Genomic DNA, 21,275 nt, shown 5'->3' with positions numbered 1-21,275 from the left:
TAAAACTTCTGTTAAAAAATAATATAGGATAAAACTGACCCCAGGGTCTCAGATTTTTAACAATCGTGGACAGATGTGGTGAGCTATGGGCAAAGGAGAGATTTATGTGGCTACTGGGCTCACCAGGCTGCTGCTGATCGGGCCTCCCTGGGCTGCCTCTTTTGATGCTCTCACTGCCCTCCAAGTGGGGCTATTATCATCTCATCCTCCTTTTATGGATGAGTAAATTAAGCAACTTCCTGGATTATGGCAGACAGCCTGGACTTGGAACATGGCTCTGTCTGACTCCTAACTGTGAGCTCCTGCAGCCTCGCCAACACCACTGCCCAGCACTTAGGCCTGGAGAAGCCCTTTTATCACCCACTGGGAGTGGCACATGAGTCACAGGTGGGTGTGCCCGGCCACAGATGGCTCCCCAGCACCTGAGCTGCCCACCATGGGCTCTCTGGCCTCCCACAGGCTGGACTGGGCCGGGGCGGGCCCCAGGCAGCACTCTGTGGAAGATTCTGGGCATGGTGGGTACCTTTGGCATTCTCGGACAGCACGGTGTTGAGGCTGCCAAGCGGGGCGAGCTCCAGGGCGAAGCAGAGCGGGTGGACACTGATGCCGATGAGGGACACGATGCAGGGGTGCTGCAGGGCGTGCAGCATGCTGGCCTCCTGCCGGAACTCCGAGAAGTTCCTCATGGCGTCTGTGGACCGAAGGTGCCTCAGCATGGTGTCTGCAGGGAGAGAACAGCTGTCACCACTGCCTGGGGAGCCTGTGTAGGGCGACTCTGCGTGGGGGCCCTGTCACACTCAGAGCTGCCTCACAGGGACTCGAGGGGCTGGGCAGGGCCAGGATTTACATTTTAAGTCACTCAACATAACTGGGGTTGCAATATCGTCACCCAATTTTGGCACCAAATGTAGGCATTCCTGAGGCATCCGGGCTGGTATCAAGCCCCCTCCCCAGGTCTACACTTGTCCTGTCTCACTCAGCATTCCTATCCCCTTGGTGCACACGCTCCCACCCTTGTCACCCACTCTCTTAGCCCTCACCCCACCCCGCTGCTGGCTGCCTGAGGGTCTCAACTGGATCTTATTCCAATCCTGCATACCCGAGTGTAACCCAGAGTTCAGGCAACATGTCTGGCATGTAACCAAGTTCCGCTGCTCATCTGCAGGGATGCTGGGGGCTTGGTCGCTGCTGCTCACCTTACTCCCTGCCAGGAGCCAGGACAATGAAGGGCAGAAAGAACTACTGCCCTCTTGTCAGCCAGAGAGAAAACCATGGGGCAGCCATGAGCCTGTGACACGTCATCTCAGCCCAGAGGAGAAAGGTCTATGGGCAGTGGTGGGCTGTGCTGGGACCTTCTCCCAATGTCCTTGAAATGCATCCCACATGTAAGGCATTTGCCTGAGTCCCCCTGAGGGGCCTTTCCCACCAACTGGTCACCCACCAGGCTGTTGCCAGCCCTGAGGTCACTGAGCAGTGTCCACCAGGTCCTGCTTGTCTTCTTGTGTCCTGATCTGTCCCTCCCTTATGTTCAGATTTTAAAATCAGGGATCATTGGACATGGAAGTTTAAACAGCCTGAAGAAAATCTTGGCAGTTAAAATGTATCAACTGTGCCAGATCTATGTGTGTGCCAGACAAACTTGTTTTTTAAGTGTAAAAGTCTTAGTTTTCACATTGGGTCTTTAGACCATTAAGAATGTTTCTGACTATGGTCGAAGGCTGACCCAAGTCTGCCCCAGTTTAGCGAATAGTCAGCCTTTCCCACTGACTCCTGATGTTACCTCTGCCATGTGCCAGCCTTGCCTCCCACACACATGCAGGCTCTCTCCGTTCCCTTGACAGGCCCAGCCGTGCCCCAGGAAAACACTGCCTTAATGCCTGGAGACTTATAAGTCAGTCGTTTGCTGGGCAAGCCTCTCTCCTTTGTCTTCTGTTGTGGGATTTTCTTGGCTGTTCTTGGGTTTTTGTCACTTCATATGCATTTTATTTTCATTATTTTAAACATTTTTATGTATTTATTTGGCTACACTGCGCGGCATGAGGGATCTTAGTTTCCCAAACAGGGATCGAACCCGTGCACCCTGCAGTGGAAGCATGGAGTCTTAACCACTGGACCACCAGGGAAGTCCCCACATGCATTTTAGAATCAGTCAGATTTAACACACACACACACCCTGCTGGAATTTAGATGAGAACTAAATTGAATGATAAATATTAATTATTCCTCAATATTTTATGGTTTAATTGCTGCCATGGAAGGCATTTTCTAATGGGTCATTGTTGCCAAATTTGATGCTGAGCTCACGTCTAACAATTTTATCAAACTCTTATTGGCTATGGTGTTTGTCAATAAAGTCTCTTAGATTTACATTCTCTGCATGTAACTATGGTTTTGTTTCTTCCTTTCTTTTTTTAAAAAATTTATTTTATTAATTTTATTTTTGGCTGCATTGGGTCTTCGTTGCTAGGTGCGGGCTTTCTCTAGTTGTGGCGAGCGGGGGCTACTCTTTGGTGTGGTGTGCGGGCTTCTCATTGTGGTGGCTTCTCTTGTTGCAGAGCATGGGCTCTAGGCGAGTGGGCTCAGTAGTTGTGGCTTAGTTGCTCTGCAGCTTGTGGGATCTTCCTGGACCAGGGTTCGAACCCATGTCCCCTGAATTGGCAGGGGGATTCCCAACCACTGCGCCACCAGGGAAGCCCCATGTCTCTTTCTTTCTGATCTGTTTCTTTATATTGCTCTATGATTCTAATTTTTCTACCAAGAGTGTAAATTCCTCTTGTGATCATGAAGATAACCATGCTAAGCCAGGGACAGTGAGAAATGTGCTATCCAGCCGGCTGGAAGGGAGGAAGCCTCCTAGCACTTGCCCTAGCTGGGCATTAAGTGGTGACATGTTGCTCTAGAACATCTCTGAGCTGCACATGATGTGTGGACCTGAGCATGCCAAGGCAAGAGGGTGTGCCCTCCTTCAGGTGGAGGGGGTAAGGGAGAAGCCACCCATGCTGGCTTTCCAATTCATCCATCTGGAGTGCCCACCGTCCTCCCTTTAGTGGCTGGGTGGGGTGGCCCAGGGTGAGAGGTCCACCTGAGGTCTGACTGTGTGCCCACCACATGTCAGGCCTGTGCTGGACACGGAGCGGATGGAAATTGTAAGGATGGCCCGTGCTCTTGGGGGCTCAGGTCCAGACAAGAAAGTAATCTCCAAAAGCAATTTCTAGGCCTTGCTCAGCCTGATTCTCAGGTCTGGCCCACCTCTTGCCAGGCATAAAGCGGGGCTACTCCTGGGGCCCACATCGGCTTTTCTCACCCTCCTCCCCTGCCTGTGTGGCCTCAGGGGTCTCTAAGGTGGTGCAAGTTTGGACTAAGGGAAAACACATATGAAAAGAAACGATACAGGACCCTGTTTACCTTCAGGGGCATTAGCAAAGTTCTTGAATTTTTTGATCTGGAATCGCTTCACAGCCACGGGCTGGCCTTGGTACCGGGCCCGGTAAACGATGGTGCCACTCCCACCTTGGCCCAGGACAGTGCTCTCATCCTCGCTGTGCTCCAGCTTGCTGTTCTCCAGGAAGAGCCTGCCGGAAACACAGTATGTGGGGGGTTTAGAACAGACCTCCTTACCCGCCCCCTATAACCTGGAGAGGCCTGCTGAGGTGGGAGGCGGGTCCTGGGCTGGGCGGGTACAAGAATGTGCTTGGCCATTAGTTCCCACTGAGGAGAGTCAGGGTTCAAAGCCACCGGGAGGTCACACAGATCTGGGATAAACCCCAGCCCTGGGCAGGTCACTCAGCCCTGACAAGCCTTGGTATCCTCTATAAAATGGGCTCATAACAGGAATGGCCTCAGAGGTGTGGATGGTGAGTGAAGCCTCTGAAGGTGGCAGACACAGAAAAAGAATTCCTTTGGACATTTTCCTTCAAAAGGTTCTATGCTTTGAGAGCTAGTATCCATCAGACAAACTGCATTTATTTACTGCTAGGTTAGTTGTTTCCTCATTTCTTTTTATTAAGCCAATAATTATATAAATGGCCATGCAGAGCTTCTGATCGGCATGGCCAGTGTCCCCACAATTGATGGCTAGGATTTTACCCAAAGGCAGGGAGTTTAGATCTTCTCACCTGTCTGTGTGTTCTAATCCTAGGTAAAAGGGGGACTTCTGTTGGGCTTTTGGAAATATTGCAAGTCACTCCTGGAAGGAAGGGAAAGACGGAGAGATGCAGGAAGGGAGAGAAAGAGGGAGGGAGGGTGGGCAAGGCAGCCGCATGCCCTCCCATTTCCGGGCTTCCCCCTGCTTTGCTGAGGTCCCCCAGTGTTCCTCTTCAGCTACCTCTGCCGGGTGCCTCCCCTGGAGCTCTCCTGGCCCAACAGACCAATGCCCCTCTCCCACCCCGCAACCATGCAGTTGTTGCCCATGTCTTCCAGGAACAGATTTTGCAGCTGCTCAGACTCTGCACAGCTCAACCACATCACACTCCTGGCAGATGCAACTGTACCCATTGTAGACCTTGGTGATGTAGTTGAAGATGAACTGGGCTGTTCTCCAAGTGCCCACCCCAAAACCACCACTCGGGAAGTGTGGGCACTTGGAAGCCTCATGAGACAGGGAACAGTGGCTATGCTGAAGATCCCTTGGGGCTTTCTGTTAGGACTCCTGTAATTTGGGGACACAGGACAAGGCTCCGTGGATGCCAGATTGCCCCTGCCCCCACCTGCCTAAACTCCCAGTCAGGGAGTGTGATGCTTTGGGGCATGGTTGGGCCATAGCTAAAGTTTCCAGAGAGTCTCTGCTGGATTGTGAATTCTGTTCAGATTCTTGGGCATTTCAACTCCCAGCCGAGTACCTTGGTTTAAGAACCATGCTATAGCCTGCAATTAGATCCAAACCAACAGGGACAACCAATCTGGCTTTGCTTTCCAGATTCCATACAGTAGACTCAATAGCCCAGATTCAGTGGGGGCATAAAACATAACAAGGTTCAGCAAATAAATGAAAATTCTAAAAGTTGGAGCTGCCTAATTGGGCACCCCACCATGAAATCTGATTCGCACATATATAAATCTCTGCATATGGTCTCCAAGAGGTGACAACCCTCATGTTAAAGATCTAGAGATAAAGGTAAGTCACTTTTCAGAAGAGTGGTATTTAATTGTCATTTCTACCAATGAGGTAATGGGAATATTAAAAAGATCTATGGGGGAAATTTTTCCAATGTAGGAAGTGATTTCTTAATTTAATAGACCCATCCAGAAGCATGTTTTGGAACCACAATCCTGCAATATCTCAGAGTACTCCATATCCATTTTCTTGGGGTGGGGGAGCAATTTGGAAAAATGACAACACAAATATTTTCGCCGCCCCCAAGGGTTTCTTTAAAGAAACCAAATAGCAATCCTTTGAATAAGAAAACAACAGGATTTCACAACTCCAAAAACACTGCTAACCACCAATGTCAAATTATCTCCAGGGAGACCAAATCATGGCTTCTGGTTTCCATGACTACAGAAGATTCCATCTTTTACCAAGCACTTGGATTCTGTGACTGTTTCCTATAGGGTGGGACCACAAAACGTTTTCTCTTTTCTCCAGCATTCTCTCCCCAGTTATTATCTTAGATTAATATAGGTAGACTCATCTCCAGGAACAGATTTAGGGGATCTAAATGCTCAGCTGCAGGGTAGCAGTGAGGAGTCAGCATTTGCCAAGAAAGGAAAATGAGGCGGTACATCTGGGAGTGCCCCCTTTTTGGACACCAATGGATATTTGTCTTCTATTCCTTGATCCAGCAGCAAAGTAGGAATCAGAGACAAGGGCCAGCTCAGTGGAAAAGAGCACCAGCTAATGTGAGGGAGAAATGGTGTGGGGTCCCAGGATGACTTCAACTTCTAAGTGCTCTGCCTATTGGCTGGGCCTGTGTGGCTTCAAAAAGAAAGCTGACAGCCTGTTTCCCTTCAGGCAGCCTAGGCCGGGAACCTAAAAGTCACCTGGGGTTGGGTCCTGTGCATCGGCGCTGTGGCATACCTGGCTGGGAAGTCGGTCATGAACAGCTCAGGGACCAGCTCCTGAAGAGGCACGGGGAGGTCGGGGTGTCTGGGGCAGGAGATGAAGTCCTGCTCGATGGCTGTCAACACGCAGTCTTCCATGTCAAAGTACTGCACATCCTCCAATCTCTCACTTGGGTCGGCGTGCTGAGCCCAGGAGGTCTCGCACACTGGGCAGGGCACATACTGCTCCATCAGTGGGGTCCCATCACTTTCCGTGGCCGTCAGGGCTAAATGGGGACACAGCAGGAGTCAGCTTACAAAAAGGCGGCTGCAGGCGGGTCCCTGAACAGCATCTGTACCCCCAGGCTGGGTGAGCCTTTCACAGGAGGGTGTCTGTCTGCCCTGGCCTGGACCCCTGGGAGTGGCTGAAACATGACTGCCGCACTTGGGTTCCTTTTTGGGGAGCAACATCCTCGATCCTAAAAGACACTTGCAGGGAGGAGCCAGGGATGCACTGGACAGTCGCTAGGGCGTCTAGACCCAGGGGTAGCTGGCCTAGGAGGTGCTGAGAGTGTGGGGATCCCTCCTGCACAGCTGGGCACTGGAAGGACATTGGAGGCTGTGTGAGCTATGCCACACTCCAATGACCAAACCACAACCAGTAAGGAGCCGTTCTTAAAATTAGAAACATAAGGCTTGCAATTACTATGATCTTTTCTAGAAGAGCAATGCAGGAGGAGAAATGAGTACAAATTATAATAGAAAAAATCTAGTCATTTTACTTGTGTTCCCCTGGGCAGGAGACACAGCTTTTCTGCACACCCCTGAAAGGAGGTACAAAGAAACACCCTCTAAATTGTCCCGTGGAGATGCCAGAAGGGTGAGCTGATGTCCTGCTTTGTGCAGGGTGGACGCGTGGAATTTTCTGGGCACATGTGTGTAACACATCCTTCCAGCTGGCTGGTGGTGCTGTGTCTAGGCAGCCCTGTCTCAGGCCCTCAGCTCAGTCCTTCCTGTCTTATAGGCCCTAGTCAAATCCCCAGCAGCACCTGTTGTGGGGAGATCACAAAGGGCTCGTAGGGTTCAAATGGTCTAGAGGCCCCCATTGTACGGCCAAGCACCGCCCAATTGCCCAACCCACACACTAAACTACCTTCCCTTAGGCTCCTTTAAGTTTTTTTTCCTTGTATGTCACCTTTCCCATCAACACCCAAAGGACCCCAGACCCGGGTGTCCAGAGTATGATCTGGAGCACGCCCAGCCACTGTTTCTTAAGCATTTCTTTTGATGCTCTCCCAGGATGCAGGGATGGTGTACGGGTGAGAAAGCCATCTCAGGAGGCCAGAGGACTGGACTAGCAGGCCAGAGGCGGCACTAGGATCCCAAACTCGCTCTCTGCTCTCTTGGTCTCCAGGCTTCCGGAGTTGAGGGCTCACAGGGAAGAGGCTGCCTGGTTTTGACTGGATAGCCTCCTCCCTGCAGGATGCCCCGCAGTGGGTTTGTCTCCACTTCAGTTGCAAAACAAACAGAGGACCTCAAGAGCTTCACTTCAAAAAGTATTTTCTTTGGGTGGACTGTCAATGAAGAAACTGATCAAAGGGGCTGGAAAGGGCTACGTGGGTGGCTGATCACCGCTGGGATTCAGGGGTTTGGGGTAGGCAGGGAAGGAAAATGGGGGCCCTTGGCAGGTGTGGTGCCTTCCCTCCCACCCCTGCACAAGGGATGAATCTCCAGCTGCAGGCTCCCCCCTGGATTTCAGCAGCCCTGTCCTCACCATGTAAACAAAAACACGTGAGGCTCACATCGAGGGTCTTCCTAGACCATGTGCGGTACCCGGGGCATTCTTCTTCCCCCACGCTGTGGGCAGCCAGAGGCCAAATCCCTCCCAGGACCTGTGGGTCTGGGCCCACTTCTTCCTCATAGCACCTCCACCCATGCCCACAGCTGGACTCCCCCGGGGCTTAAGACTCTGCCAAAGGTCTGTTAGGACCCCTCTGGTCCCCTTGGGCTGAACCACAGTGGGATTTCTGTTCTCCAAATAAGGAGCCCCACCCCGATTTATAAAGAAATATTAACATGAGCCAAGACCTGGTTCAAAAACATTTTCTTACCAGGAAACCACTGATCGATCAAGGAGTTGACATGGTCTGTGATAAAAGCCATTGCCGAGAAGTCCCTTATTTCCGATTGGCAAATGATTTTTATTCCTCCACTTTTTTTCTTTTTCCAGTTCACATCCGAGGATTCCACACTGCAACCCAGAAACAAAAAGGGGTCCATTATTATCGGCTGTGAAGGGCCCTGGTTTAATCTCCTTGCCTTCAGGGTGAGGGTGCAACCCCCAGGGACCACCCCCTCTGCAGGGGCCCAGGCAGGACTGTCAGAGGAGGCTCCTGCGTTTGTGTACTTCCATGCATGGCCCTGCCTTGTCCCCCCGCTGTCCCCAAAATGGTGAAGCGGACACAATGAGGACTGCAGGAAGGGATGCTCAGGCTGGGATCCGACCCTTAGGTGTGACCCTGGGGAAGGTTTTTCCATCTGAACCACAGGCTTCTCATCTGCCAAGTGGCAACTGTGAGCTTTAAGTGGGAACATCTATATGAAAGCACCAGGCACCAAGAGTGGCCCAAAGCAGGCCCTCAAAAAAGTTATTTTCCCCTTTCCCCCCTCCTTCTCACAGAGCTGAAAAAAAAATTTTGAAAAATTAATTGTAAGTATGAAATAATCTTGTATGTACTAAACTAAACCTGATTAAAAATCAGTTACTAACTTGTTGAGCTGACTTTATCTCTCTCTCTCAAAAAAAAAAAAAAAAAAGAGAGAGAACAGGAAAAAGGAGCTAAGGTAGGTACTGTGGGGTACAGGCTGGGGAACCAGTGTCATCACCTGGGGCATCATCTCTTAGGACAAGGGGGTTATGCTGGATGGCTGCAAGGCCCCTGTAGGTCCCACCTAAGTGACTAGGGGGTGCTAGATAATCTCACCCCTGAGCTCAGTGGCCACCCACTTCCCTCCAGTGCTGGGCTGTGGTCACCACACCCTCCCTTGCCTTTCCTGTTCTGTAAGGGGAGAGAGGAAGGGGTGAGAAGGTGGGGAAGCTCTGGGACATTTGCTGGGAGTTTCCTACTTCTAGCAAGCTTCCATGATGACCTGCCCTTGGGAACAGAACTCTGGACATCAAGTGGACAGTCTCCCGGCGGAGGCTGCCCTGGGGCCCATTTCTGTAGCACCGTGGTGACCCAGTCAGGTGAGCTCCCAAATGTTCCTACCTGAGGTAGCCCCCATCAAAAGTGACCAGGAGCCCTTCCTGCCAATAGATGGTCTGATTTCTTTTCACTCTGAACGTGCTGCAGCGATTTCTCTGGTTTCCTGTAAAACTGTAAATGGTGACTTTCCTGTGCCTGCTTTTAGTATTCTTCTTGTTTTCAAAAAGCTGAAAGACAGAGAAAAGACCCTACTTAAGTAGACCGGGCTCCTCGCTGGCCCTGGGCAGAGCTGTGAAGAGGTTGTCCTGGCCCCATCGTGATAAGGGACCACCATCCATCTTCCCACCCCCTCCCTCCTGCACCGCTCATCCTGCTGCCAAATGAAATGCTGCATTATCTGAGGGGGTCTCCAGGATACTCTGGGAACACATGTTCCCTAAAAGATTGAAAACAGGATTTTCTTTTTCAAATCTTTTCCCTCCCTGATTTTACAAGCAAAAAGTTACCTTAGAAAATATGGAAAATACAGAAAAATATAAGAGAGAAAATAAAATACCAATTTAATACATAGATCATGAAAATTTTGGTATATTTTATTCCAGGTTTTTTTCCTATCTACCTGTATGTTTATAAAACAGCTGAGGTCATATTTTGTAATTTTTTATTTCTAAATGTCTAATTGTGTATACTTTAAAAAACTTTGCTTTTCCTATGTTGTTAAAAACTCATAAAATTCATTTTTCTAAAGCTCAATATTTTATTAAGTATAGTAATTTGCTGAATCATTCTCTTCTTTGGACTTTTAGGTTGGTTCCAATCTTTTGCTCTTTCAGATAGCCCAGATGAACATGAAAAACCACAGAGCTTTCTCTGATTTCAAATGATTTCTGTAGTTCAGATTTATAGCAGTAGTATTATTGGGTCAAAGGGTTTGAACATTTTCAGGCTCTGGATGCCTAGTGAGGAATCGCTTTCAAGGTGAATAGGCTGTATATTCACTGACCATGGTGTGTGAACTTTCCTGATTCTGGGGCTGGCTGTTAGCTCTCTGCTAATTTGATAGGTGCCAAGTGGTATCTTATCAATGCTTGAATTTGCATGCCTTTGATACTTCTGAGACTGAACTCCTTTTCCTCATCTGAACTTCAACAGGACTTCTTTCCTAATTCTGAGTGAGGGATGCTGCCAGGAAGGGCGCCTGCCTCCACACCCGGCTGGGCCCACACCCCGCCAGCCACGGAGCCCACTTGGAAGCTCAGGCCTCACACGATGCTGGTGCTTGGTGACCTTCCACTTAGAACGTGGCAGGAGGAAGAGTTCAAAGGGAGGGAAGAGTGACCCATGCGCCCACTCTTTCCATCTGTCAGTGCACCCAACTGTGTTGCTAACAAGTCTCCCTCCTGTTAACATGAGCTGTGAGAGAAGATGCCAAAGCATTTTCAGGCTCTACCATTTACTTTTGAACATTTCAGTAAAATGGGAAGATCAAAGAATATCTTTACTTAATACAAGAAGTTTAATTCCATAAGGGCCTTATAAATAGAACATGGCAAAAGCAAACTCATACTGAGTTTAATGTCAATTATTCAACAGTCCTGGCTTATGTCAGGGGTTCTCACACTGTAAAGTAAGTTACAGTTCGCTGGAAGGTTTGTGAAAAACAGAGCCCTGGGCTCCATCCTGGAGTTTCTGATGCAGCAGTTCTGGGGCAGGCCCGAGAATTTGCACTTCTAACAAGTTCCCAGGTGAGGCTGATTCTGCTGGCCCAGGAACCCCACTTTGAGAACCACCACTCTAGCCAACCACTATTTCCATGTTATTGTCTTGCATGAAATGAATGTTGACTGACAGCTGGGACTTCCTTCAACACAACACCAGGTGAACCCACAGAAAAGAACTCCTTGGGTTAGGTCTTCACTGCTCCCAGACCAAGTTAACGTTCTATGCCAGTGGTTCTCAAGCTTGACTGGACAGTGGAGTCACCTGGAGAGCTTTAAAAAATACTGATCCCTGGCTACCACACCCACAGATTCTGACTTAGTGGTCTGTGTTTGTGTCTGGTCTGTGTCTGTTAGAGCTCCCTAGGGGAGTCTAGTCACAGCCTGAATGGTAAAGCCATGATTCTGAGGCCATGGTTCTCGAGGTGTGGTCCCTGACCAGCAGCATCACCTGGGGCAGTGGTTGGATAAGCAGACTCTTGAGTCCCAGTCCATAGCCACGGAGCCAGAACCCAAGTGGGGCCTAACTGTCTGTGTTCTAACAAGCCCTCCAGGGGATGTTGATGTTGGTTAGATTAGAACCCTGATGGGATATTCTGTCCAAGCCAGCTAGGCACTGATTTGGTATTCACAGAATGATTCAAATGGGTCTGTGGCTTAGAGGAGAGAAGGCAGCCATGCTGTACTGGCCTCCGGGCCCTAAGTCAGCAGATTTGCTGCAGGAGAAGGGTCTTCAGCCAGGCTCCTCCAGCAAACGGCATCTCCCTCCCTCCCTTCCTCCCTCCCTCCCTCCCACCAGGGCACAGTTGCAAGTGCCTCGCATGCAAGCAAAAACTGCCCCATGCAGAAAATGCAACTACCTGAAGGTCCATCTCGGCCAAGCTGATCAGCATCCGTGCTATAAACCTTTGCCAGAAGCCAACTGGAACGAAGCTCATCTTAAACACCCTCTGAATGGTGTTGGCTGTGGGATGCCGCATGCCGTGGGTGTCCAGGCCAGGTTTGGATGGAAGAAGATGTGGCAGGAGATAGCTGAAACACACCAAAGGGGGCTGGTGAACCAGGGGCCTGAGCTCTGCTGCAGGGCCCTGACCCCAGCAGATGGACTGGCCTGGGGCAGGCTCTGCTGAAACAGCTCAGGCTGCTGGGTGCCTTCCTTCCAGGGCCTTGGAATCTTATTTTTAGATAGAGGGGGTAGTTTATATGCTTCGAATAAATGCTCCAAGAGAAAATGAAGATAGGCACAGTGAATCTGTTTATTGACGTTTCTAAGATAGAGACTAGAATATGGCTAAGGGAAGACGTGGAAACATCTGTGGTCATAAACAGACAGAGCAAATAGTAGTTAATTCTCTGTAAACTGGGTTGCGACTGGGGAGCCACTTAAAATTAACTTTGGATGGTGAAGGAAAAACAAATACAGCTGCACAGTTCTAAGGACAATGTAGATATTGGGGTCAGAGAAATGTTTTTGGCCTTAGAAGCTATTTATTGTTCTTGACCAGTTGAAACAACACAGTTGCCTTAAAAGTTCGAATGAGGCTGTTTGTGCAAAAGAGCGATGTTTTATGAGAGCACTCTTACTCATAAAAGCGCTGAATCACAGTGTCAGTGAGCCATTCATGACTGATCATTTGGAAACAGCTGAAACGGGGGAGGTCCCTCTAAGATTTCCCTGACAACCAGCATCTTCTGTGTGCCCTGGAGCTAAGGCGGCCTTGGGCAGAGCCTTGGATGTGCCCTTTTCTTAAAGGTTTGCCTTCAGCTCTCCTAATCCTTTAAAAATACATCAGTTTAGGTCCTATAAAACGTCTTTAGAACTTTCTGAAAGGAAGCGCTGAAAGTATTGTAGAAGGAAAATTCAGTGACAGCCTGGTGGGCAGAGCACCCAGGGATCGATCCTGGCTCTGTCTTCAGCACACAGCTTAAGCTCATTGCGATTCTGCTTCCCTGACATGGGAAGAGAATGGATACTGACCTCAAAGGGTTAGAGAAGGATGGACAGGGGGCAGATGGTGAAGTTTTTGGTCCTTTTCAGCCATTACAGGTCTTGGGTGAAAGGACCTTCTCAACTACCCCAGCTAGAGTGCCTCTCTCCACAGCCAGGTGATGTCCAACAGATGCCCTGATTTAGTCCTTTAAGTTCTGAGAAGTCCTTCTTTATTTCTCTGACCTCCCCAAATAGGCAGTTCTCGTCAGTGCCCAGTGTGATTTATCCTGCTTCTTCTGCCTGCATCATGCTCAGCTTGGATCTCACAGGAGCCCCTACACTGCCTGTGTGCTGCAGCTTCCTGCTTCTTTCTACCTGGCAGGTGTCCCCTGGGCAAGGGGAGGGAGCACGCTCTGCACCCAGGTGCCCCAGTACGCAGCACACAGAGCAGGTGCTCAATATTTTTGAAGGCAGAGGAGACTTAGAAGCCAGCATGGCAAGTGAAGAGATTTAAACTGACTGGCAATGGAAGCCCTGCTCAAGGTGAGCGGAGCCCTGGGAGACCACTGGCACCTCCTTAAAAGTGATCACTGGTAGGGCAAGGCTGTCCCAGGGGAAGAGCCTGGGGAATTAAGAGGTGAGTTCTTCATGTGCCTGTTGAACATTAAGTCTGTGAAGACCTGGGCACTGCGGAGCCGGCTCACAGTATGTCCCTGAGGTTGTCTCAGCAGTCAGGCAGGAGCCTTCCCTGAGTGCTGAGAGCCAGTGAGTCCCCCCTGGAAGGTACACAAACACTCAGAAGTGTAGGGAGGTTCAGAAATACCCTGAAGGTTTTCCCAGGGACTGGAAGCTTTCAGGGCTGCAGTTGAAAACTATGCTCTAAAAGGAGCAGCAAATGCCTTTGTTTTTGTTGATAGTGTCTTCGACCATATAAAACCTTATGGTGCGAGGAGGAGCTGGAACTCCTTGTCCCTGGGGCACAAGGGAACGATTATACCTGTGCTAAGATGGAAAATGCTTGGACACTCCTGACTTTAGATGGAACCAGACACCATTGGCTATGAGCACTTAACACAAAGATGGAAACAATAACAGTACTGATAATCCTTGATGTCCTTGAAGCTCACAGGTGCAGGAGACACTTCTCATAGTTTACATGTATTATCAAATTTAATCCTCACAATGACTATAATACTAGTAGATAAGAGTATTATTCCCATTTTACAGATGAGAAAAGAAAGGAGGTTGGGACTTGCTTTTACATAGTGCTAATATCTCCTCATTCCTCTAATCTGTTGATAAAATAACCAGAAAATTGTCAGCTTCTGGCAGTGTTGTAAACTCACAGGCTGCTTCACTGTGTGCCTTTTCATGGGCCAAAGTCAAGGATACACCTGGGCCATGGTGTGAGGGATCATGTGGGTTTTGAATTCCTCTTTGGGGTTTCTCTTTTTAGGACTCAATCTTGGCCGTCATGAAGCTGGAACAGGAAGAACTGAGGCCCCCTCCCATAGTCATAAGACCAAGTGGAAATCTCAGAGAGAGATGGCCCAGGGCTGGCTCCCAGGAGACCCAGTCTGTGCTGATGGAATTGCTGGGCTGGCCACACAGGGTCCAGGGCAGCTCCCTGGGAGTCTCCTGTGGGCATCCCCCAGAGCTCTGGGGTTGAGGGGCAGGGTGGTGACAAGTTCTATGACAGATGAATGGAAAAGGTCTGTGGATTTGGCATCCTGGCTACTGCCTCAGGGCCAACATCAGCATCAGACCCAGGAAATGGCTGAAACTGAAAATAGGGCAAGGAGGCCCTGAGAACCAAGCTGGTTTAGGTCAGAGCATCATCAGATTTAACCCACATGCCCCTCCAGCCCCTGCCCTCCCTGCATTTTGAAGCTGGTCTGTATAATTAGCACACACATCTTTGTTACTTACTCCATTTTTATTCATCAAATAACCAAGCAATCAACCTCCCAAAGCGTGAACTTCCCAAAGTTACCTTTAATGCCATTGCTATTCTTGCATGTTTTCCTACACCTTTTCAATAAATGGATTTCTTTGAACCCCCTGAAAAGGGACATCCAAGGCACAGGAAGAAGCAGCAAGCCGGGGGACCGGCCAAGCCCACACCCTGCTGCCCCAGCCCAGGCAGGCAGGTCATTATCATGGCCCATCCCTGGAAATCTTGCTCGAGCCACCAGTGGTCCCAGCCCTAATTCCTTCCTCTAGGGAGCAACCGGCACAGCCCAGTCCGTGGCCTCACCTGTCGTTGGCGACGGGCAGGGCTATCTCAAATTTCGCCAGGAACTGGAAATATTGCTCTTCTGTCTGCTTCGTGAAGCCGGTCCCAACCAGCAGCATCCTGAGGTCCTCTGCCCTGATCACCCCATTCTTGGCCACCGACCTGGAGCCCTTGATGTTGAAGATCCTCTGCAGACATTCAGACAACCAAATGGGGTCGAGGAAGTAGAGGTTCCTCAGGCCGTGGCTGGTGTCCGGGAAGTGGAGCAGGGTGCCGGTTTCAATGAGGAAGCTGATGGCTTCTCAGGGGAGGGGATGAGGGAACAGTGTCAAACAAAGGGCAAAAGGGACTCTGGATGACCTCCTCCTAAGGGGGCCAGCTTACAGATTCTTCTTAGGAAGCAACCAACACTCCCAACACATGGGGCCCTTCACATGTTCTCAAGAGGCATCTTGTAACTATTGCCAATGTGCTGATCTCCATTATTCATGGATTCCATCTCTGCAAATTCACTTATTCGTTAAAATTGATTTGTAACCCGAAATTGATACCGGAAGTGTCTTTGCAGTCATTTGCAGACATGCGCAGAGTGGTGAAAAATTTGAGTGCCCCTCCCCAGGGCCCTGTGCCTGTGCCTGCTGGTACCCACCTGATCCCCTCTCCCTGCCCACCCTCCCAGCCCACCCACCGGACTGTAGGTCCTCGTAGTCCTTGATGTCATTGCCAGGTATCTGCTCTACCAGCTGCTCCAGCTGCCTGTCCGTCAGGTACTGCACATCATCGCTCAGGCCGCGGCGCTGCTGCTCTGCCAGCACGGCCTCCTGGAGGCTCAGGTAGCTCCTGGGTATCTGGGACAGGTGGGAAAGGCTGGGCCCTCAGGTGTGCCCAGCCAGCCTGGTTCGCCTGCCACCCTCCAGAGGACTGAGTAGGTGGAATGCTTCCTGTCACTGTCCCACCCCTCTCTTCCCCCAAGAAACTGCTCACATGGGGACCACACACTATATACAGCACGTGTGTTTTACAGTAGAAAGAGAGAGGGAGGTACAGTTCCCCTGACACATGGGAAGCAGGCCCCTCTGGCTTCAAGGGGATGAGAGGTACCCACCAGCCTCCCCGCGAGTCGCTGGCAACCAATGGTGCTGCCCACGTCTTTCATGCTGCACGTGACGTGGAAAATGAGCTGCCGCAGCCCTTCCTGACCTTCCAGGCTCTTACAGGAAAGTTCGCTGTGAGTGCAAAAAAGAACCGTGCTTATTCATCGTACCTCCCCTCTCTGACAAGTACTGCAGTGCCTCTGTTTTCCTAAGTGTTTCGTCCCAAACACTGGCAAGTTGAGAAAACTCATGAGAGATAGACACAGAAATTTAATGAGGCCTTACTTGATGCAAAGCATGGTGCTGGGGGCACCACAATGTGCTGCTTTAGTCTGTCTTCCCAACGTGCCCACTTTACAGAGGAGGAAAGTGAGGCATGCAGGCACAAGGTGACTCCCAAGGACACAAGCTGGAAAGGAGCAGGCTTGGGTGGGACTCAGGTTTCTGACCCAGAGCCAGCACTCCTATCATCGCAGGCCCCAGGGGGCATTCTCAAGGGCACTCGAGGAATTCCTGAAAGCCCCATCCTGTACTCTGAGCCACATGGCATGTCTCCAGGCTGACCCATGCAGCAATGCCCATGGCACTTCACCCGGAGCGAGGGAACCCAAGAGCCACCAGGGTAGCAGTCAGAGAACACTTACTAGCTGAGCCTCAGTTTCATAATCTTCAAAGTGGGCACAACAGTCTCCATAACCTGCAGAGCTGTCGTGAGAATCCAAGGACAGGAGTGGGAGAATCAACATGCCCAGGACACTGGTCCCACCAGCACTGGCCCATCCTGAATCCCACCCTGTGGCCCTCCCCCATCTCAGCCCCTCTGGACCACTCAGACACACTGGGAGGACCAGGACCACACCTGGGGTCTGTTCTTGATCAATGATCAACAAATGTGATGGGTGGTATTTGAGTTTCTATCTCGTGGTCCCACTGGGGCCGTGCACGCTCAGCATTGGCCCTGGGGGTGGGGAGGCTCGGACAGGAAGCACAGAGAGTGTCTCCAGGCCCTGCCCTGCAGATCCTCTGGCAGCTCCTCACCCTCCCTAGGGCTGCATCTGCTCTGGGGGCCCAGCTGCCACCCTTCACCCTGGACAGGGCAACAGAGGAGCACAGCCCCTGCCTCAGGAGCCCTCTGCAGGCAGAGCAGGCGTCCCCAGGGAGATGGACAAGTGAGGGGCCAGCAGCCACAGCCCCGCGACAGGTGGGGACGAGCAGGATGCCATGGGACACTCACTGTAGGTGTTTGAAGGTGATGTCCGGGAAGCCGGTGGCCCTGGACCCGGAGGGTGAGCGGCAGAGCGCCAGCACATAGGCGCGCAGCGTGGCGATTCTCTCCACGCGGAATTTGGTTTCGATTAAGTCCAGGTGTGTTCCCACCACCAGCACCACGGCATTTGGGGCCTTGGCCTGTGAGAGAGAGTCTGGCTGGGGACGGGAACAATTCCCTAGGTGGTGGATGTGCCAACCCTGTACGGCCTGGCCCTCAACCATCACCCTGCTGCACCCCGCACTCCTCTCTGAGAACCTCGAGGGCCTGCCACGCACTAGGGGGTGTGTGAGGGCCTGTGACACTCCCTGGGGCCTCCATCTCTGATCCCTTCAGACAGCGCCCCAGCTTCTGGCCCACGTCACCTTTCCACTGGAAGAGGGGAGCCCCGTTCCCCTCCTGGGTCCACAATGTGGGGCTCTTAAATTTAAGGAAGCAGAAAAGTACAAGAGCACCATCAACCATGTGGCCCAGGAGGGTTTTAAGTACTTCACAGTGACCTGTGATTCTGGGGCCTCGTGACAGCCCAGCAAAGTGCAAAGCATTTCTCCCTAACCATTTCCTTTTTTCCTTTTTCCCCCTGAGAAGCGGCGGGGCCCCTGCAATGTCCTGAGGACTGAGAGCTGAAGGGCTGGCACCCCCTCACCTCGATGTTGAGAAGCCAGAACTGAAGGTTGGCCACAGCCTCCTCCCCCAGTGCCAGGTTCCAAACCACCACATACAGGGCCTTGTCTGTGAAGAAGCACTGGTTGACCGTGGCCATGCTGGCGGGGCCACCGATGTCCCAGACGTTGAACTCCACAGACTCAACCTACTTGAGCAACAAGGCAGCAACAGGGAGACATTTTAGCAACCAGGGTTTTAGTCAATCAAATTGAGATAACTGATCACTCTGAACGTTGTACATGGGGGCCTGGTAAAGGCACAGCCGTGGAAAAGCACAGCCTGTCCTGCTGTTTTTCTCAGGAACCAGCCATCTGAGGGAGGGAAGGGGGCCCAGCGGTTTGGAGGTGGGCTTCTAGGGGCTTCCATCTACTGCTATGGGAGCAGGGGGTCCTGGAAGCCTGGGTCCCGTGGGCAGAGGCGTCTGCAGAACGTCGGAGGGCACTGTCTGCCTCCATCTCAGCTGCAGACTGTTAGGAGACATCCTGCCAGAAGAAGCCAGGGGCTGACAGCAGTGCTCACACCAAGGCTTAACCTCCATCCGAGTGAGGGCAAGGCCAAGCAGACAGGCCTCTGAACTGTGCAGGTCAGAGGGCAGTGCCCACCAAGGATGATGGGAAATGGCCCTGATGTGGGAATCTAACAAAAGATTAGTTGTTGGGCTCTGGGGAAAGGCTGTGTAAATGGTGGTTTCTCTATCGTTTTATGAGGTCAGGGTCTGGCCCAAGTAGCTAAGGCTGCACTTTTCTGTGGCAAAGAATCGTTCACACCATGCTGCAGTTTGGACTCCAAGACACAGCGTGCTGACCTGCTTTTTTGGTGTAAAGATGAAAATGGACAGCTGTTCTAAACTGGCTGAAGGCCCAGCCACACAGAGAATTACGGAATTCAGTGTTCACAAGATCAGGTGGTTGTCCTTCAATGAAAGGGGTGGGGAGAAACTTGAATGATGGCAGAAAGGAAGTGGGGGCAGCCGAAGGTCAGGAAAAGTGGAAATACTAATTCACCCCTCAGACCTCGGACAGCTATTTGCTTAAGAACTGCTGGAAGAAAGTGACGTGGAATAATTGCTTAAAAAAGCAGGAGAGAATCCAGATTCTGGTTACTTTCGAGAACCTTTGGACATGCGTTAGCTAGGTTCACTCCTGGGGTGTTCTGGGGAAGGGGGCAGGGCTGGTGTTAATTATCTGGCCCTAATGGGTAGATCTCCATTCTCTAGAGAACTAGTTTCTGAGTCCATATTAAAATATACATTCAGCTTAAATGTTTCATGACTCAAATTGGATTTCCCTGACTTCAAGTGATTTTGTGTGAAAGACTCTGCAATAAAACTGATCTCTAGCTCGCCCTGTGCTGGGGGCTGTGGGGAAAATCGTGCAGCCTCTGGCCTCAAGTTCGCTGAGTTTTCCACAAATAGCCTCCTTGCACCTGTATCGCTGTGTGGCTACATATACCCACAAATATGGCAACAGGTAAGGGAGGCATCATTGGCATGTATTCACCCCCTGTGCCGGGAGAAATAGCTCAGACCTGTGCTATAGTCCATCCCACCAATATTCCACAGGCTCTTTTCTCTGATTCAAGTGCAAGACAATTTTCATTTGTCTAATACTGAATGAAAAACAGGATGATTAATAGGTTCATTGAAGGACTCATTTTAATTAGGGCTTAGAAACTAGACCTTTCAGAACTTGGGGTGAAAGCAGGTTTTGAGGAGGACAGTGCATTCATGCCGGGGCTGCCTTCTCAGCCTTCCTGTTAGGGGCAGGTATTAGTATATCTCACTCCTACAGCAGTAGTTCATTCTCAGCTCTGGGGAGGGGCCCCGTCCCAGGCCATCTGAATCACAGTCTTTGGGGCCTGGGCACTGCTGTCTTTAAAAGCTCATCAAAGCAGTCTAACCGTCAGCCAGGGTTGGCCTGGAACCTCAGCTTAGCTATAACAGAAAAACTACAAGGACACGTTAAGAAATTATTCACTGCCCTTGGCAGGAGCTGGTTTGAAACACACACAGTGACCCCTGCAAATATCCTGGGCCTCAGATACCAGGCTGAGAAAATCCTGGGCTCGCTGGAGAGGAGAGATAAGGGGCCCTGGAAGCTCCCTCCCTCCCACAGGGACTCTGCACGCCAACCATCCTTGACCTTGGCTCTCGAGCCAGCCGGCCTCTGGAGCTCCCACTTGGTGGTCCTGATGGTGGCCTCGCTGTGCACCACCTGGGGGGCCCTCCCCGTCTGTAAGATCTCCAGGAGGGTGGACTTGCCCTGACGCGGAGGACCCACGATGATCATCTTCATCTGCTTACACTTCTCCGCTTTCCGCAGCTGAGCACGCAGATAAGACAGCACTGCTTTGGGGCCTGTGCAAAATCACAGTTGGGGAGGGTGGATGCTGCTGCTGCCATATAGGTGGGAACATGCTCACATCTCTTGAGAAACAAAGTCCTATCTGGAGAGAACACTTTCTGTGTGTTCTAACTGGGTGAGTTGAGAAGACTATTGGGTCTATGGAGGGAAGGCGTGATATGAATCACCCCAGAAGTGAAGTCTAAAAGTCAAGGATCTAAAGACAGCATCCTTGCTGCTACAGGTCATAGCTGGTTTGATCACATGGTCAATTGCAATACAACGGTCCAGAGCAACCATTGAGTTCTGGATAACTTTACAGCATCTTCCCAAACACGGGAGCCAGAGGTGGGCTCCACAGGTTCCCCAGCTGTTTCCACCCCAGGTCCTTAACAACTGGACTTGAGTGCCTTTTCGAGGGGGTGACGCTGAGGAAGCCCTACCTTCTTTTCTAATCTCTGCAGGCACATTGCTGACGTTCAGGTCTTCAATGTCCAACTGCCAGAGGTTGCCCAGTTGCCCCAGCTCAGGAGGGAGCTCTCGGAGGCCAGGATTGCTGAGGGCACACACACACCATGGAAGAACACACACACAGCAGCCCATCAGCCTCTGGGGCCTGTGGGGGCCACTGACAGTCTATACCCCAAGCCCAACATCTTGGGCCCTGATTTCAAGTGTTCCATTTAAATACTAATTCCAAAGCCTTTCTCCCTGGGAAGCCAGTGGTACAAATGGCAGCTTTGTCTTCTGCAAATTCCCATGGCTTAGAACGGGGTCCCCTCCCCCAACTTTCCCATCTTTTCTATCATTTACACTATCCTAAGGATGATCACTGCC

The 21,275-nt window shown here is 50.9% G+C and overlaps 1 protein-coding gene across 7 annotated transcripts in view; it reads right to left on the bottom strand.

Annotated features, from left to right (window-relative positions):
- LRRK1 (leucine rich repeat kinase 1) overlaps positions 1-21,275 on the bottom strand; it is a 123,154-nt gene that overhangs the window by 17,088 nt on the left and 84,791 nt on the right. For all 7 annotated transcript variants that reach the window (XR_007475596.1, XR_007475597.1, XM_049706093.1 and 4 more), the window contains 13 exons: positions 20,882-20,994; positions 20,238-20,452; positions 18,077-18,241; positions 17,398-17,570; positions 16,175-16,295; positions 15,758-15,917; positions 15,091-15,367; positions 11,764-11,935; positions 9,249-9,412; positions 8,091-8,230; positions 6,017-6,266; positions 3,406-3,572; positions 524-721 (listed from right to left, as the gene is read on the bottom strand). Coding sequence is in view for 5 of the 7 variants with exons in the window: in XM_049706093.1 (XP_049562050.1) it covers positions 524-721; positions 3,406-3,572; positions 6,017-6,266; positions 8,091-8,230; positions 9,249-9,412; positions 11,764-11,935; positions 15,091-15,367; positions 15,758-15,917; positions 16,175-16,295; positions 17,398-17,570; positions 18,077-18,241; positions 20,238-20,452; positions 20,882-20,994 (2,315 nt within the window). In the remaining 2 variants the exon portion in view is untranslated. The remainder of the gene's footprint in view (positions 1-523; positions 722-3,405; positions 3,573-6,016; positions 6,267-8,090; positions 8,231-9,248; positions 9,413-11,763; positions 11,936-15,090; positions 15,368-15,757; positions 15,918-16,174; positions 16,296-17,397; positions 17,571-18,076; positions 18,242-20,237; positions 20,453-20,881; positions 20,995-21,275) is intronic.

The sequence above is a fragment of the Orcinus orca genome, chromosome 2, assembly GCF_937001465.1.
Source record: "Orcinus orca chromosome 2, mOrcOrc1.1, whole genome shotgun sequence".
NCBI classification, from domain to species: domain Eukaryota; kingdom Metazoa; phylum Chordata; class Mammalia; order Artiodactyla; family Delphinidae; genus Orcinus; species Orcinus orca.
Note: the sequence above shows the minus strand (reverse complement) of the source record. Positions and strands in the feature narration are given on the sequence as shown.